Source organism: Drosophila eugracilis, unplaced genomic scaffold (assembly GCF_018153835.1).
Source record: "Drosophila eugracilis isolate 14026-0451.02 unplaced genomic scaffold, ASM1815383v1 contig_81, whole genome shotgun sequence".
Lineage (NCBI taxonomy): Eukaryota > Metazoa > Arthropoda > Insecta > Diptera > Drosophilidae > Drosophila > Drosophila eugracilis.
The window spans coordinates 414,392-432,474 of NW_024573712.1; the positions used below are offsets into that span (position 1 = coordinate 414,392).

General features: G+C 37.5%; 3 protein-coding genes across 4 annotated transcripts in view; 1 reads left to right on the top strand and 2 right to left on the bottom strand.

Annotated features, from left to right (window-relative positions):
• LOC108106463 (exostosin-1) overlaps window positions 1-18,083 on the top strand; it is a 69,569-nt gene that overhangs the window by 21,633 nt on the left and 29,853 nt on the right. Inside the window, exon 2 of the mRNA XM_017213531.2 lies at window positions 12,533-12,685. Within this exon, the coding sequence (XP_017069020.1) occupies window positions 12,533-12,685 (153 nt within the window). The remainder of the gene's footprint in view (window positions 1-12,532; window positions 12,686-18,083) is intronic.
• LOC108106467 lies at window positions 3,013-5,500 on the bottom strand. Its single transcript, XM_041819603.1, has 3 exons — window positions 5,049-5,500; window positions 4,861-4,937; window positions 3,013-4,563 (listed from the first exon to the last, which is right to left on the bottom strand). Exons 1-3 carry the CDS (start codon window positions 5,061-5,063, stop codon window positions 3,222-3,224), a joined length of 1,434 nt encoding a protein of 477 aa, XP_041675537.1. The 5' UTR covers window positions 5,064-5,500; the 3' UTR covers window positions 3,013-3,221.
• On the bottom strand, window positions 12,735-15,170 carry LOC108106468. Of its 2 annotated transcripts, XM_017213537.1 has the most exons (4): window positions 14,360-15,170; window positions 14,128-14,306; window positions 13,600-13,754; window positions 13,415-13,505 (listed from the first exon to the last, which is right to left on the bottom strand). In XM_017213537.1, the coding sequence occupies exons 1-3, from the start codon at window positions 14,604-14,606 to the stop codon at window positions 13,641-13,643; spliced, it is 540 nt and encodes a 179-aa protein (XP_017069026.1). In that variant the 5' UTR covers window positions 14,607-15,170; the 3' UTR covers window positions 13,415-13,505; window positions 13,600-13,640. The 2 variants fall into 2 exon arrangements, with proteins under 2 accessions (XP_017069027.1, XP_017069026.1); XM_017213538.2 differs by having other exon boundaries at window positions 12,735-13,505; window positions 13,560-14,306; window positions 14,360-15,165.

Genomic DNA, 18,083 nt, shown 5'->3' on the forward strand with positions numbered 1-18,083 from the left:
CTGTTTGCCATTCGTTCACTTTTAAATGAGGGTAACAATGGGTTAAACATAGAGTTGGGGAGTATCGAAAACGTAAGCTGGTCTTTTTGGTAATTATTAAAAAAATTGTATAAAATATATTTTTTTTATATTATTTAAAAAGCGGCTTCTATTTTATTTAACTTAAGGGTAATAGTAAATAAAAAATGATTTTTTAAAATCTTAATTCATTATTTTCTTAAAGTAAAATACAAAATAAATCGGTTTACCATTTCTTATAAGAGAAAGAGACTTTTTATGATTTTATTATAAGTTTTAAGACTTTGTCCTAATAAAAAAAAAAATATAACCTAAATTTTATTTATTTTTAATTATTTTAATTTTAATCATTTTCCTATGAACTTTCTTTCCAGTTAAAATTCCATCAAAGTCTTTGACATAACCCATTGACTTAATATTTCGAACTTAATTTATACCAATGATCATTTTCAATTTCCTTCTTTCTTCATTTTACCATTGGCTGAATTTTTCGGAAAAATGTTTCGTGGGGAAATTCCATTAATCCGTTTGACATTTCGCCGTTGAGTTGAAGCGACCCAGTTTGACATCGCCTTCAGTGCAAAAATCTCGAAACTTTTTTCCTTCTCTTATTTTGCACAAAATACACCGAAAGAGCACGTTGAAGATGGGCCAGAAGCTTCGTGGGGAGACGGTGTGGCGGTAGGAGTAGCAGAAGAGGGGGAGGTGAAAGTGGCAAAAAAGTACGCGCCAAACTGTATGACATTATGGCCATTGCCAGGAGTTGTTGTTATTGTTGTTGTTGTTGATGTTGCTGGCCCACGCGCTCTACGTGCAATGTCACCCATAATGTCGACCTCATACATATACCATACTCAGTTACACTGAGAGAAAATAGAAGGAGAATCTTAAAAGTCATAATTATGTTTAAAATGAAGAGGATTTTAGTTAACTTTGCTTGTTTTAAAGACTTCATTAAGTTAACCAATTGAAATAAACACAAATTTGTTATAATTTCTCTCTCTGTATCTAGCTTACGCCCACTAATACCCAAACACCTATATAGAAATCCACTCACACTCGCAGAAACTTCCGCTCTGGTTGCATTGTTCATTTAAATTCTAATTTGTATTTGCTGCACTCGACAGTGGGACAGCCTTCAGGGCGGGATTAGGGGGCGTGCCAGAGGACAGTTGGCGTTCTAAGGGGTGGCAGAGGACACGTTTCCTGCCAGTGGACAGGTGTACTAGGTCGACGTGGGCCCCCGGACTTCGAACCGCCATCCTAAAAATATGCAAAAAAAGAAGACTAAAGTCAGGTCCCAATAATGTCCTTGAAAAAAAGCAAATTCAAGTTGCCAACTTTCGTTTGCTGTTTTCGTGGGCGTAGGTGAGACTTTTCGGCTGAGGGCGTGGCCCGCAAACATACAATTTGTTATTGTTAGCTTCTCACCTGCTCTGCTCAGGTGAGTTCATCTAGATTCGAACTTTTGGCTGGCAAATTTGAATTTCCTGCAGATTTTTCATAGAATTTTTGGATGAGAGAGAAAATTTTATTCTGCAGAAAAAATCTTTTGCAATTATTGAAAGTCCATAAAACATCTAATTTCTTGATAAACGAAAGTTTGAGAAAGTTTTTCTCAAAAGAAAAAGTGCTAAATAAAGAAGAAAAGTTCGTTTAGTTAGGGGTTTTCTCGGGAAAAATAATTTTTATGACTTCTGAAAGATTAATTTTTGGTTTGCTTGATATTCAAATTTGTTTTAAATTTTGGTTTCTTTTTGCTAGAAATTTGTATTCCACTTTATATAGAAATAAGGTTCCTTCCTTAGCTTGTTTTTTCAATTTTTGTAAACTTATTTAAAGGAAAAGCTTTTTCTTAAAACGTAAATCTCTGGCAATATAAATAACGCTGTAAATTCAACTGAGATCATGCCCTTTCCACTTTGTTTTTCGCTGGTCGCCTTTTCTGTAATCTAGAATTTCCTTATCTTATTTTCATTGCATTGTTGGCTATCGGCAATTCCAATCTTTAGGCTCCCGAGTTTTCCGGCCTTTTCCCTGCACTTTTCTCCCCTTGCCAGTTAAGCCGACATGTCGTTTCATTTAAAGTTTATCGCGTTTTCCCTTTGCCTTCCATTCCACATTTTCCCTTTCCTTGGGTTTTAGTGGGCATTCTGAGTTTTTCTTCTTTTTTTTCTTTCTTTTCTTTCTTTTTTTTTTTTGTTTTAATTCAGTTGCAGTTTGTTGTTGGCGGCGCTGCTTTAGTTGATTAAAAACCGCACTCAAAGTGGAAATGCGCTTTTCTTTGTTCTCTCCCCTCTCTGTCTATCTCTCTTTCCTTTTTATATTCTATCCCTGCGCCTCTCTGTCGCCCAGTGTGTCTTATGGCTTTTGTTCTGGAATTTATAGCAGGTTTAACCCACTTCGCCGCAATGCTCTCGATTTCAGTGCCCAAGGCTGTCGGCCATGTAAACTTTTTAAATTAGTTGTCAAATGCAAGCTGCTAAGCGGAATGCGATAACACACACACACACACAGAGATATCTACAATTATCCAAGGGAAAATCGCTAACTGGCATTAATTAAAAGTCAAAAATATTTCCAGAGTTTTATGTCCGTTGCGGCATGCTGCATATTATTGCGTGCCAGGAGTGCATTGACTCCGACTAGCAAATGAAATGCAATCCAATGGGAAATCGTTGTTTTAAGCGGACTTTTACTTGGCAAAAAAAAAAAACTATAAACTCAAATCTTAGATAAGCCAATTAAAGAAAGTTCAAATGTGGTTAACTGTTAAGTCGACACGGCGGGAAATCATAAAATCTACACTTAGCTTAAATTATTCCTTTTTGCTAGATTTAGCAGAACCAACCAAAGTCACTTGAAAAGAATAAAATATATTTTTTAATTTTAAATTAAGTTTTCCTAGTTTATTTTGTAAATTCCCTTGTAACAAATTGGGTTTTCCTAAACTACTTTTTAAATAAAAACTTTGTTACAATTTTGACTTGTACATTTTTGTACTGAATAAAACGTTTTTGTTTTTGTTAAATTTTTTATGTTAAATTAAATAAAAGCCAAAAGTTGTTGATAGTTTCACACAAGTCACAGGCATTTCTCGTTAAAAATCAACCGATTTTTTTGTAAATATTTTTTCTCAACGTGTAGCTTAACGGCAGCTTTTGGCTCTTTGGTTGCTAACTGGTGAACCGCCTTCAGACTGCTCAGGCTTCATCGTAGTTGGGTTTATCGCCAAACTTGATGGATCCACGTTGCCGGATATTATCGCGAGTCTGGCGCTTATATTGTCCCCTTGGCGCCTTGGCCAGGGGTTGCTCGAAGGCCACGGCACTTGGCCCAATGGGACTGGCCAGTTGGAATCCGCTGTGGGCCACCTCCGATGGCCATTTCTCACCGTGCATGGCATCGACGAGTGCGGCCTCCATCTCCTCGTCTTCGAGCTGTTGTTTGTGTTGCTGTTTCTGGTGACGCTGTTGATCCTGAAGGCGAGCCCTCAAACTGCTCATCGCAAAGGATGGCGGCGTGGTACTGCCTTCCGAGCCATCCTCGCCCTCACGGATCAGATAGACTTCCTTATTGTGGTATTTACGAGGTCTTCGCGTGGTGGTGGCCTCACGTTCTCGATATTTCTTTAGAAAAGCGGGGGGATAGTTAGGTGCCTCGGTCGTAGTGGTGGAAGTTGTAGTACTGGAAGGACTGCGATGTCTGGGCTTTGGACTATGATGTGGTGTTGATGGTGGCTGAGATCTGAAAGTCATTCCCTGACTGGGCACAAAACCACTTTCCATTGAGGCCACTGCCTCTACGGTTTCCATTTCACCAGTGGCTTCTCCTGTATGTTCGGTGACCTCGTACCGATGACCCATTTGCTTGGCCACCTCGTTCTCGGCCTCCTCATCCTCTTCCCTTTCATATTCGTAGCTCACCAGCTTCTCGGGTTTTGGCAACATTTCATGATCTCCACTGGATATATCCGTGTGCAGATGGGTTAGAGCTTGTGGTCGCAGGGTCACAAAAGTCGAGGGCATTTCACCCGCCTTGTAGACAGGTTTCCAGCTTTGGTACTCCATGATCTTGCCAGAGACCACTTCGTTGGAGGAGCCGCCACGAGGTCGCTTCTTGAAGTACTTCTCCATTATGGCCTCATCACTGGTCATGGGTGCTTTGCCCTCGGCTATGAGTTCCTGCTCCTTTTCCAGCTGTCTCATTCGATGATCACCATGGCCCACATGGGAAATCATCACAGTGGATTCGGTGATGGTGGGCTTTGGCAGGGGTCTCCTTAGTTTGATCACCTTCTTTGGCGAAGGTCGCATCTTGATGATCTTCATGGGCTTGTTATTGTGGGGATTCCGAATGATGTACTTCACTCGCGTCATCTCTGTGGGTAGGAAGTCCATGGCTGCTTTTTGATTATATCCCGCCGTGCTGGGTATTAGATCCGTGAACATGGTCTTCATGGCCCTGGCTCCGTTGAACATTCGTCCCAGCACGCCGCCCATCACGGAGTTATTCATCTCTTGCCACATGAAACGCCGCTGAATTCTGCGGGCAAAGTAAAAGTAAAAGTTGCGAATTGTTTTTGGATTCGTTTTATAGTTATTTAATGACAATTATTAAGTGTGTGAGAAAGGATTTTGGGGTTTGTGAGAGATACTTTTAATGAGTTAATAAACTTGAAAGGGTGTTAAACTGTGAGCTGTGGTTTCAGCTTGTATACATTTGTAACTATTACTTTCATGTTTGAACTCAAACTTATTTCTTTTTGAGAAGATTTTATGGTATATCCCTTCATAAACTTTAAAGTCTATTCATGATCTTTGTTATATAGAATCCACTCACCTGTGTGTGTCTTCTGCCTGCTGTTCACCTCTGATCAAAGTCAGCTTAAGCACCAACAGCAGCCAAATCAAATTGATCTATGAAAGAGTTGAAGTAATCCAAAAATCGAACCGGATGCAAATCGGTTGACAGTGTCAATTAGCTGATGTGTTACACTTCCTTGGTAATCCATTTCTGGCTTAACTTACGCAATGCTTCCTCATGTTGGCCAACAAACTTGAATATTCCCACCGCCTCGATATATGAATTTGAATATTTCAGCAATTGATGAATGCAGATTTTCGAATTACGAGCTCGTTTCGCGGCTACTGGCGAATTTCAACTGTCGGCGGCTGCGCGTCAAGCACTTGCTTTTATATACTAGTTGTTGCAAGTGCTGTTAGTTGCAAGTGCAAATGCTTAGTTGCAGGTTGCAAGTTGCAGTTGCTCCAATTATTATTACCAGCTAGTTGGCTTTGAGCTTGGCATTGGCATTTTCACTTTCGTGTGGAACAATGGGCTGTTGACTGATAGGCTGGCCGCCTTTCGTCGAGCAATTAGTTCCATTACTTTTTGTTATCTTTAGTGCCTGCGGTTTTGTCTGGCTGCTTGCTTAGTTTTCCTTCCTTTATTTTACCTTGTTTTGTTTTGTTTTTTTTTTTTGTTGGCTTCTACTCTCCGCTTTTCTTTTTGGCTTTTCAGTTTCCGTGTGCATTTTCTTGCTGCTTGATTTCGTTTGGATTTTGCAGCTGCCTACCGGGTGGCGTGAATAAAGTTTTAAATATTTCTTAAATTTCATCAAGAGCCTCGATTTGCACCAGGCACCATTGCAACTGTTTAATTATGACTTAATATTTATTAATGAGCGTTTTTCAGTTTCTCCTTTGTTGCCGGCACTTCAATTTATCGATGCCCAGGCATTGCCTTACAACATATTGCATCCTCATCATCGTTCTCATGCGATTTATATGTATGTATATATATACATACATAATCATCATCAATACGCCATCTGTGGACCGAAACGTGCCAAACGATTTGGTTCGGTAAATGACTTTGTGGCGTGTGTGCACTTTTCTACCCATCATTATCATCATCATTATAATGATGACCAATGGCTGTGCTGTTGATGTTTGTTGAGATATATATTATATATATATATATTCTCTGTTTGATCAAAGTGCTCTCCACTCGAACGTAAATATTTCTGCGGCAGGTGGCGCCACTTCAAAGTCAAATGCCTCATTATCAAGAGACGTGTGTCAACTGCAAAAATGTTTAATGAAATCTCGTTGTTGTGTTTTTTTTTTTTTTATCAAGTGGGAATTATTGAAGTTTCTACAGGGATCAGGAATGTATTTGTAATTTAAATATATAGTAATGGAAAATAATGTAAAATATTAAGTTAAAACTAAGCTTAAACCCTCAATAATTACATTTCTCATTCAATCATCACCAAAAACGCCTGTTAAAATCTAAAACTAATTAATCAGCTTAGGACATATCAATAGAATTCAAGAATGTTTAATTAAACGATGTGCTATCTGTGCTCTAACACGATTGGTTATTATAATATCAGCCTTCAGTAGATGTAAGCCAATACCTTAAGCCATTTTAAACCGCTTTGGCTTGCCCTTTATGGACTTATCAGGTTGCAATAATTGCATTTGTGAACTAATTAAACATCTGTTAAATAGATCAAAAGGGGTTGGGGAGAGGCATTAATATGTATGTATGGATATATCTTTATATCGCCCATGCACATCAATTGAGTTTGCTCAGCTCTTTGATTGCTGGCACATTACGCATACGCAACGTTGAGCGAGCTAAAGCTGAAGCCTTGTTCAAAACGCGCTGCGCTCTATACGCTTCAGTCAATAATGTATTTAAAATGCCATTTGTGTAAATGGATTATGTAATCGATGCAACATTGTTGCAGCAAAGCAGCTAATGCAATATGCCCCTTGCCCCATGCCCTTGTTCCACCAGAATATTCTACATGCATGTACATTTGTGTACTTTCTTCGCTATATATATAGACATATTTGTGTTATTGGTGCCTAGCCTGACTTTACTGATAATGCCAGCTTACAGCCGGAGTCCTGAACTCCTTGTCGCTGTAGTCGTCCTTGCATAAAAGCAAATTGATGCCCTAAGCCAAATATAAACACAATAAAACCAAACAGGCCGCAACAACAATGAACTGGCACACATGGACACTGAGAGGAAATGTTTTGGGCTTTGAGTTGAATAGAAATATTAAATGTGACTTTATTAAGGTAAATTAAGTAAGGCGATGTTAGGTATTGGTCAAATAAAGTTAGAAATAAATTTAAAAACATTTTGGAAGAGTTTTCTCTCCCTTGAAAAAATGTTTAAAGTTCAGTACGTCTTTATTTTCTCCTTAAATTGACTTATTCATTCAGCAAATATAAAAAATAATAATAAAATCCCAATCCCAAGTCAATTTCAAACTTATTTCTCACACTTTAGACGATTGCCTGAGGGGAATATGAGTTTGTGAAGGCAAAAGCTGGCTGGCACTGCCTGCGTATCCTGTATCAGTTGGCCAAGCATAAGGCGAAAGCTAACTGCAAATTGTATGAGCTCGAATTGCGTCTCCATGCCACAGATTTTTCCATGTCGTCCTCTTTGGCTTGTATCTAAAACGTTGATAACATTCGCATTTCGGGTCTTAGGATAGACACTCTTTTTGAGGGGGGCGGAGGAACCCAGAAACCAGAAGCTTGAAGGATAACAAAAGCCTGGCCTGCCCGACTGCAATAACTTTGACGAGGACTTTGGAAACAGGACGATGGGAGAATCGGACCCTGATTGATACGGATCGATGGTCGCTTACATTAGACATCCCAATACTGGACAAAAAGAGGCTAAAGGGGGCGTGGACAGATTTACAGATGACACCAGAAAAGCTGACGTGCATGCAGTTTACTGCAGAGAAGGGCTGGTTGGGAAAAATGGGACAGGAAAAGTCAATGTAGGATTTGAAATATAAAGAAAAGTTTTAAAAAATTGTTTATCTTAAAGGGAAATTAAAAGGGAAATCACTTAAGTTTCATATTTTCTTGAAATCATTCTCATTTCCATATAAAGCCCACCACATTTGCCTTAAAAAATATAAATTTATTTCATTTACTTCCCATTTTCTGATTTTATTTTTCTTGTAAAAACCAATTTGTTGATATTGATGCTGTTGTTGTTGTTGTTTCTGTTTTTGCTGCACTTAAAATTATATTTACGTTTATTTTGCCAGAGTAAAAATGCATTTACCTGACGTCCGCTGGTCGATGTCCCTTTAACCTTTACGTTCTTTATTTTCCGCATTTTTCTGGAGTCTCAGCAGTATGTCCTTGTTGCTGTTGTTGTTGTTGTTGCTGGCACTGATTTAAAGCCAGGAGCGCTTCTGTTGTTCCGGATTTTTTCTTCTTTTATTTTCATTTTTTTGCAGCTTGTGCTAGTGCTGGTGGTAGTCTGGTTTCGTTGCAGTTTTGCGACACCATTTTATGCTCGAATCACAAAAGGAGAAGAAGCTGGAGATATTGCGCATACGCCACGTTTTCTTAGCTCAACGTCCATGGTTTGTGAGCTAGCATGTGAATGTGACTGGTACTGGGCCATCACAAAAGCTTTGAAGTTGCATAGATAAGCTTCGGTTGGAGCAAATGCTGCATAACCCCAGGCGATTTGGCCGCGAAGGCGACAACTCTACAGTGGCGGCAAGAGCAGAGGCAGGGGCAGTAAGGTGGAGGCTGATACATAAACTTATGTCATAAGCCATAGCCTCTTGGCAATGCACAAGGGTCGTTTCGTTCCCGTTCCAGGCATTAACCCATGTAAGCCGAAGTGTGGCAGACAATGGCCGCGGGACGTAGAGATATCCAGAGATACCCCGCCATTCTCTATTCTATTCGCACACTAAAAGAAAAAAAGCAGACGCGCGCACACACATTTTAAGCTTATTTAATGCGCGCATAAATTATTCAGAGTGGACAGGGGGTTTGAGTGGGTGGTAGGTGGTAGGTGTTGGACGAAAAAAGCTTCGCGTCCTGGGCATACTCAATTATTTTAGATTATGTTTGGATTAGTGGTGGTCAGGAGAAGGGACTCCTCCACTATACAACGACCCGGTTCAATGGTCCCTCCGTCTGGTTATTGCACTTTATTGTCATTGGAGCCGCACTGGCGATGACAGCCCTCCGAATGGCTTTTGGTTCCTTTGCTTTCCCGGCCGGCTTTTCTTTTTGTTGTTTTTTTGTCTCTTTTTTTTTTTTTTTTGGCTGTGGCCTGCAGCCCAAACCCAATCAATATTTAATTGACCCATTTCATGGCATTCTTTTGCTATGAATGGGTAGTTTTTTCCCCGGTGAAAACCATTTTATCAATTGCTGCGAATAAAGAGCGTCAGATTAAAGTTAAACCATAAGTCAATATGCTATATACATTTTTTTTTAGACGGAGTAATTGTCGTTTAAGCCATATGTAAAATATGCCATTTTTTCAAGGGTATCTCTTAGTGAAATGCTTTTGCTATTAAATTATTTATCTTTATAGTTTTTCGACTTTTTTAAGTGTTAATGTTAAAGGTTGTTTCAGGTTTTGGCTTGCTTCTAAGGAAGATCCATTTAATGAAATATTTCGCAAGGCAAAAAGTAGTTCTAAGAATTGTTTTCAGAGAGTTTATTTACTACTGAAGTTGGAAGTTAAATACTTCTTGAAATTTCACAAATTTAACCTACGGTAATGTCTCCTTTAAATTCTCGGTTGAACCTTTTTCACCTCCAGATATATATTCGAAACTCCAGGCCAGTGAGCCATTTAGGGCATAAATTAGATTAGAACAGGCCATAGCCGGATCGTAATGGGCGCTGAAAGCATTCTTTTTTAGACGCTTTTGCTGGGCCATGTACTTAATTTATATTAATGTGGCCGCCATCTCTCTCTCTCTCTCTGTTTCTGGGCTTTGTACATCTGGCAGAGTCCTAAATTAATTTACAGGACGCACGACAAAAAGCGAGAATCTGCAGAATCCCTGATGCCCCATAAAATCCTCGTCCCTTGCCACAATTTTTTTTTTGTTTTTGGTGGGCCTTCACTTGCATGGCTATTACTGATGGGTTGTTGTTGCCTTTGCCATGGCTGTCATATTCAATCAAATTTGTTATGGAAATAAATTGACAAATAAATTGTTGTATCAATTTATTCGTATCATTAGCGTGTCCCATGGCGGCAAATTGGTTTTCAATTTGATTTCCAAATGAATTGATGGAATTTGAAAAGATTTTCCCTCTTTTTATTTTCCCAGGAATAAGCGTTTCTTTGTGGGATTATTTAGAGTAATTGACTTTATTACAATGAAGGAATTTTAATGGATTTTTAAATATTTTAAATGATGCGTAATCAAAGTTATTTAGTGGGAATTACAAACTAAATAGTTTAGTTTAGAAACTTCCTTTAATCTTAATTGATGAATCACTTCGTTTGACTCATATTAAATTCCTTTTTTTAATTCTGAAACATTTTTGTTTATGAAATGAAAATAAAATTTTATCAATATGCTTAAACAAATAAATCTATTCCAACCGAAATGACCCAGTTTGTCTTCCTTGTTTTTTTTTTTGCTTACTTTTATTGTGATAGCTCTTTGGTTTTCCCTGTCCATTGAATACGCACACATTTTGGTTTCATTTCGATTCTGGAGCCGTAACCTCAGAATTCGCCAGCGGCAACGACACGCTGATTAAATCAAATAACTTATGGCTTAGCTGCCGCTTTGCCTCCTTGGCCCCCGTGTCCTCCTTTCGTCCTTGGATAACAGGAACCAAAGCAGACGTTCCTTGGCTTTTTTTGCAAGGAGTAAGTATACTCCCAGTTGTCGGACAACGGAAATCAGCGCTGCCCAATCTGCTGTGCTGGCCGAGTTTGGTTTTGGTTTGGCTTGGTTTAGTTTTTTTCTATCTTTTTTTTTCTGTTTTTTAATTTTTTCTTTTTTTTTTGGCTGTATGGATGATAGTTCGTTGGTGCAGAGGTGAAGTGGAGCAACTGCCGTGGCTCATTGTGTATGAAATTTGCTCAACTGCAAGCCAAGCAGAAGGAAATTGCACATACACACACACATACACACACATACACAGATACACACATACACACATACACACACAGCCGCAGAGCCTTATCCTGCTCACTGGATTCTATTCGTTTCTTTTTTCTGCTCCTCCAGAAGCTTCTCCCTTTCTTCTTTTCTGCTCGACTGCTGATGCGAAAGCTTCCTTGAAGCACTGAGAAAAATAGGTGTTAACTTTCTAAGAAATAAGAAATTTTAGCCATTTAATATTATATTTTTTATGAATTAAACTTGCTAGAAAGTTATTTTTAGGATACTAAAATATTTTCTCTATTAAAAAAAATTATAAAAAAATGAAAAAGATTTTTTTATGGAGTAAATTTGCAAGAAAGTTTTTATTAAAATAAAAAATGTTTTCTTCTATTAAAAAAATTATAAAAAAAATATAAGTGTTTTTTTTGTTAAAATATTAAATGTTTTTTTCTTAAAAAAAATTATAAAAAAATTAAAAATTTTAAAAATTAAAAATTTTAATAAATTATAGAAAAAATTAAAGTTGATGTTTAACCCTTACTTTTTATGCATTTAAAAAAAAAAAGAAAATTAAAAAAATTAATATTTAAGTTAAAGTTTTTATATGTTTAGCCTTAGTTTTTCTCAGTGTATAGCTGCTACTGCCATTTTGCTTAGCCATACACTTGAAAACGTTTACCGTTCGTTGGCGAGTCTGTTTGTGTGGGTGCCCTCCTATTTGTGGTTGTGCGTGTGCGAGTTTTATACGAGTATGTCTGTGTGTGTGTGTGTGTGTGTAGAGGAGAGCCTTTCATTGTTAGTGTAGCTGTCGCAATGTTCATCTTTTGTTTCAATTGCTGCTCTGCTGACGGTCAGCTCAGATTTCTGGCCGTATCTAAGCGGGAATCAACCCATCGTCCTGTGTATCCCTTACCCTTACCCCCGTCACTGCCCCTGCCAGTGCCACTGCCACTGCCCCTTCATGCGGTTGGTTTATTGCAATTGATTTTGACGCCGCTGTTTATGCCAACTGAAGAACAATCGGAGCAGTTTAATCCAACTGCCACTGCCATTGCCACAGTTACATTCGCTTTTGTGTTTGTGTAAGCATTTCCCGATTGCGATATAAGGCAGCAATTTCAAACGTTCGAATAAAACCGAAGCTTAGGTGTAATGTCTGGGGATCGTGGAAATACGAGGGCAATCTCTGTTATAGTCGGCCATAAAGCATGGTTACAATAGTGGCAACCAAAGTTCTTGGGGCAACTATCAACACGTCTATAAAACAATAGCAAGTCAAATAAAAGTTCAATTTACATATCAGTTCGCTTTTGATTTGGCTTTTGAGTTTACGTTTTTCCTTTCTTCTTCAAAGGGGAAGTTCTTTGGATGTTTTAAATTAAAGAAATTATTATAATCGAGATTTAACTTAAAGAATAAACTACTAGTGCAGAGTCATTTTCTCAATGTGATCTTAGGATTCCTCATGGTTAGATTTTACTAATACCTTAAACTAAAAACTTACCTAATTCCTTTAAACTCAGAAATCTCTTTAACCTTTCACCAATAAGAACAAAATTTCCCCTTTAATTTTTCCAGCTACGTGCACGGCATTGGCTCGGAGACCCGCAACTCGCTCTTCCATTTGCACAACGGACGCGACATGGTCCTGGTCACCACCTGTCGCCATGGGAAGAGTTGGCGGGAGCTGCAGGATAATCGCTGCGACGAGGATAACCGCGAGTACGATAGGTAAGTGAAGATGACGACGACCCCTTGACGCTAAACCCATGGCCAATAAAGACGCAAAAGACGATGATTTTAGCTGGCAAAGTGGCCAGAAATTGTTTCTGGCTGTCATTTGGGTCCACAAGTAATTTGTTTAGCTTTCGCCGTTGTGCTAATAGCTGCCACGCCCCATCCTTTTCTTTGGCCATTAACCAGAGTCAGGTCCCCTTTTCACACTTCCCCTCACTGTATTTATATAGATATATATATATATCTTATATATATCTTTTGGATGTGCGTGGTGATTAATGTGCTGAAATCCGACTTGACAAGCTCATTTAAATGGCACGACACTTGGGCCAAAGGCATTTGCAATGCCAATGGTTTGCGTTTAGCGAGGGGAGTAGGAAAATTCAGGGATGAGCAGACACAGGGCGGTGACTTTTCAATCATGGTCAGATGATGATTTGAAATGTTCCTCGGGCCAGAGTTGGGTCGATTAGGTTGGCACCAAATAAATGGTGTAAATGGAGTTCTAGAAATGGCTGTCAGAGATGAAGTCATCACTTTTGAGGGAGGATTATTAAGGTAATGTTAAGGGAAAGTAAAAATGAATTTTATTATTATCCTCTACTGAGATTTTAATTAAAATACAGTTGCATTAAGGCTATGATAGTAGACACAAGCCAACAGTTCTTATGAACATTTCCAGATCCTTTTTTATCCTTAATGCATGGACATATCAAACTGGCACTGAAACATGTATGTTCTTTGTGGCCCTTTTTATTCACTATTTGACAGCCGAGTTCAGGAGACCAAACGATGACTTTTTCGAATTTTTCATCTACCATAGGTTTAAGAAATAATAGAAATTATTGAAAATAAAATATTAGCATACCTTTAATGCAATCAATCTTTAAATCGTCTGGAATGCATACCTTCAAATCTAAGGTTTCGAAAGGACTTAAATCAGTGCTTCTTATTTCCTTGTAGAGCATGTCATCGACAAAGCATTCAAAGCCCGTAGTCCCAATTCTACAATCAACATAGTCGTCCTTAGAACAGTCAACGCATATTGTGGCATTTTCACCATCTAATTTAAGTGTTGTTAGTGGTTTTAGCAGACCAAAAAGTATAAGAGTTAGGTATAACTTTATCATTTTTGAGTTTAAGCATTTTTGGTTTGGTTTTATTTTCGAAATTGGAAAAGAAATGACAAAGAAAGGAGGGAAGGGTTTCTGTTTTCTTAGTAAATATTTTTATACAATTTTGTTCGTTTTTATCATACAATTTCAGGCAGACTAAACTAAATCATTAATGTCCAAAGAATTTACTTTAAACTGCTTAAAATTGTAAGATAAAATGGAAAAGAAATTCAATTCCTTGCTAAAACACTTTTGGAACTACATTAGGTACAATATACGATTATATCAAATCACAAATTTAGAAGTTAAGCCCACTATTACCAAATTTAAGCAAATCATGACTGCCAATGAACTTATATCCTTTGCTGAAGATTCTCTTTTCTGGCAAGGACAGTGCCTTGAGGATCCATGACAGTTCATTCGGGTGATAAAAGAAGAATGAATAATCAATTGGCAGCCAAGTGAGGGAGACCAAACGCTGGCATATCTAAAATTTCTATCTAAAATTATAAATGAGAGATAAAGTAAAGAGTAAATCTTGCACATAACTTACCCTCAACACACAAAACTTTCTCTTCTTTCGGAATGCATTTTCGCAAATCCAGATGATACTCGGGCTTGTGAGTCCAATGAGTGCGAGGCGAATTTCTAGCTACTCTGCATATATGTCCGGTTGTTGAAATTTCGCAATCGGTGAGAACCTTCTTGCAATCCACGCATATTATGTCAAGAGATCCGTTGTACTTGGATTTGGTCAATGGAAGGATTAAGAGTATCAAGATTAGGTGTATCTTTGACATGTGTTGGGGAAATATTAACTGAGAATGGTAAGAAAATCAAAGCATGCTTAGGATTCAAATTCTAAGGAAACATTTTTGTAAAGTCGATTTCAATTTTTAGTTTCTTAAAAAAAAAACAATTATTTATCATAAATTTAACACATTTGCTAGAAGAACTTAAAATAAATTCATTAAAAACTCTCATAAAAAATGCTTGTCAAACAAGGACTAACGTCAACGCCACCGTTTTCCCTCTTACCTTTAATTGAATGTAATTTTTCAGATTTTGTGTGCCACTTTCGGTGGCAAGCCTTTCTTTCTACTGCTCCCTGCTGCTCTGTTCCCTGCTCCCTGCTGTCTGTTCCCTTGACTCTCTCGTAATTTGACATGACTTATGCGACAAATCTGCTTTGGCGTCAAGCGTCAGCGATTTATGCTACCCTGCCCCCAACCTCCCCCTTCTATCATCCCTATTCTCCAGACTCAACTCCCTGCACTGTTCTACATAATCAAGCAAATTGCTTTCCCGCTCACATCATTTTTTATCAAGAGGGCCTTCGCTGTCTGGAAACTTCGTTAATGCACCTGTCAGATATATCTTTTGCTATTTTCCTTCCTCTCTCTCTCTCTCTCTCTATCTTGCCCCTCATGTATGTTAGGTTTAACTATATATTATATATATATATATATATTTAGAGAAAATTGCATAATACCCTTGAATAGCATCAACGATTTTTTGCACACAATCTCTAAAAGCTCATGAATGCGCGTGGGCGCCAAAGTTCTTTGGGTGAGTTGAGCTTCTGTATTTTTGATGAGTTTTTCCCGGGCATTAATATGCAAAATGCTTTTGTTGTTGTTCTTGGTTGGGGTTGTTGCCTCCCTCGGTTAATATACATAGTGATGAGGGTATTTAGGGGGAGGAGTGGTAGCAAAATCTGATGCTAGAAAACCAAAATCCATTCAATTTGACAATGACTTAGTAAAGTTTTCTCGTTTTTGATGGACGCCCAACAAAAGGACAGTCGTGGAGATAATATTTGTCAGTGGAGCATCAATTTTGGGTTATTGGGGAGAGAGAGGGCTATGAATATGTATGAAAATTTTTGATCTATATCAGTAAGTAAGAATAACTTGAAGTAATTAAATCAAAATGAAATCAAACCAATGAGAAATTTATTAAAAAAAATCACTTAACAAGCTTTCTTAAGCTGAAAAATATTATTTTTTAATTAAGTTAACTTTTTTTTAATCCTTTATTTTTCTAAGTATATTTTTGTAAGAAGATTTGATATAAAGTAATAATCTTTTATGAATATTTTGTGTCTCTTTCAGAGTTTTGTTCTATTAATTTTACTACCTAACTTAGACCAATTCAAAGAACATTAAAACTCTGATTTAATTGCTTCTACTTGCTATATATATATATATTTTTTTTTTTTTAAATATACAGCCATATTCCGCAACACAGAATCCATTAAAAAGTTTTGTTATTACTTCGACTCACCCTTCACCACAGCGCCTGACTTCAAAAAAAAAAGGAAAGAAACTTTTCCAACTGCATTCAAAAACCTTGAGCTGCTTTTAATGAAATTTTTTTCTGTTGCGGACTTTTTGTGGGGAGGTGCTCCTTTGTTGTTGCTGTTGTAATGAGCCTAAGGCGTCAATGGCTTTTACAGCCGATGACGATGTCATGCACCATATGCAGTGGCTTCGCGGGTAGAAGGACATGGCCTGATGAGTAGCCGCCACTGATGATGATAATGCTGATGATGATGGCTCAAAAACAAGCCAAGCCACACGACGTGAAATCTATTTTATATATATTCTCTTTTTTTTTTTTTTTACTTTGTGGTTTCTGATACGAGGTCAACGATTTTATCCAGTTTTAGCTTCTTTTTTGGCTTTGCGGTTGGCACTACTTAACACGCCTTTTGAACCCTAGCGAAAAAGGGGTCAGCTGGCAGAGGAAAATGTTAGTTTGAAAAGTTAAATATTTAGAGATTGTTTTTATCACAAAATATAATTTGTTTTTAGGAAATGTGGAAATTTACAAAAATATTAATAAAGCTAACATTAATGACATGATCTGCATAGTTTTTTACCCAAAATCCTTAATAAATCTTAACATTTGAACACTTAAATATCCTTCTCTTAGTGTATAAAAATGCGGCTTTGCTTGTTTGTCAGACTTTCGCCTATTTTTGAAGTCAGCCGAAAGTAGCAACTGTGGCAAATAATGAGACGCCATGTAAATGTCCTTGGGAGTAAAACTTGTTCCTCATTTTCCTTTTTGGCTATGCGAGTGTGTGTCTGAGTTTCTTTTTCTTGCCGCTAACAGCAGACGCGACGAAATTACGTATACGCCACGTTGCTGCCACGCCACGCCAACTGTTGCAGCCACACGTAACCACCACCCTAGTGCCCTCAAGGTTGTCCCGCGGCAACTTTCAACTTTTTGTGGGCCTTTAATTTGAGCTTAACAATTTATAAAGTTTTTTTCGTTTTTTCTTTTCTTGGTTGGCCATTTTCAATACGCAATTTTCGAAACTTATTTGCGAGTGTGTTAATGTGCGTGTGTGTGTGTGGCTGCTCATTGGTGTGTGCAGCTTTACGAGAAAGCTTTTGCAGGAGTTCAAGGTCGTTGAGGAAACTCAATTTTTGGTGGTGCATCAGCAACTATTTTTATTTACATGTGGTATCTTCTAGGAGGAATTGAAAAAATCATATTTGCTGACATTTTTTGCATTTTTGATGATGGGTTTTATCATTTTAGATTTAAATGACAATCCATTGTGGATTTATTTTTTAGCTCAACGAGGTATGGCACTGCATTGCCAATTTTTTAGTATTTTTTCGACAAAACTCAGAGTTTTTATTGAAAATGAATTTAAAATAATTTTTGCTTTATTTTTTTTTTAGTTTTTAATGTCATAAATTGGTTAAAAAGAGGCGTACAGGTTAGATAACTTTCATATTTTTACCATATTTTGACATTTTTTTGTTAAAAAATTTTGAATTTTTTGGAGGATATAAAAGAAAGTTTTAAATAATTTTTTGGTTGGTTTTTTTTAATCATAAATTGGTCAAAAAAGTCATACAGTTATTTTTTGAATTTTTGATAATTTTTGATGCCCAAAATTTTACATTTTGAGGTAAAAATGCAAGTCGATCGCAAATTATTACAAGCTCAACGGGGTATACCATTTCATATTGTGATATTGTTTTGGTAAAAATATTGAGGTTCTCAGCTTTAGTTCAGGAATGTGATTTTAAAACAATATTTGAAATATTTTTTTTAGGTTTTTAAATCATAAATTAGTCAAACCCATAGTTCACCTCAAAGAACAGCTTACGACCAAATCTTACTTACGATCCCTTTCACCTTCAACTCCATTAAAGTTAATTTAAAATCTGGCACCTCGTCGAACATGCAAACTAATTTAAACATATGAAAGCGAAGAATCGCAACTCATTAAAGGAGCCCAATGCCCCACC

What these genes read in the sequence shown, in the direction of transcription:
- LOC108106468 (XM_017213537.1), bottom strand. Translation starts at nt 14,606, where the DNA reads ATGTCAAAGATACACCTAATCTTGATACTCTTAATCCTTCCATTGACC. An exon ending in GAAAGTTTTGTGTGTTGAGG is followed by an intron (nt 14,307 to 14,359) that starts GTAAGTTATGTG and finishes TTATAATTTTAG; the next exon opens with ATAGAAATTTTAGATATGCC. An exon ending in TCATGATTTGCTTAAATTTG is followed by an intron (nt 13,755 to 14,127) that starts GTAATAGTGGGC and finishes CACTTAAATTAG; the next exon opens with ATGGTGAAAATGCCACAATA.
- LOC108106467 (XM_041819603.1), bottom strand. An exon ending in CAGGCAGAAGACACACACAG is followed by an intron (nt 4,564 to 4,860) that starts GTGAGTGGATTC and finishes CTTTGCCCGCAG; the next exon opens with AATTCAGCGGCGTTTCATGT.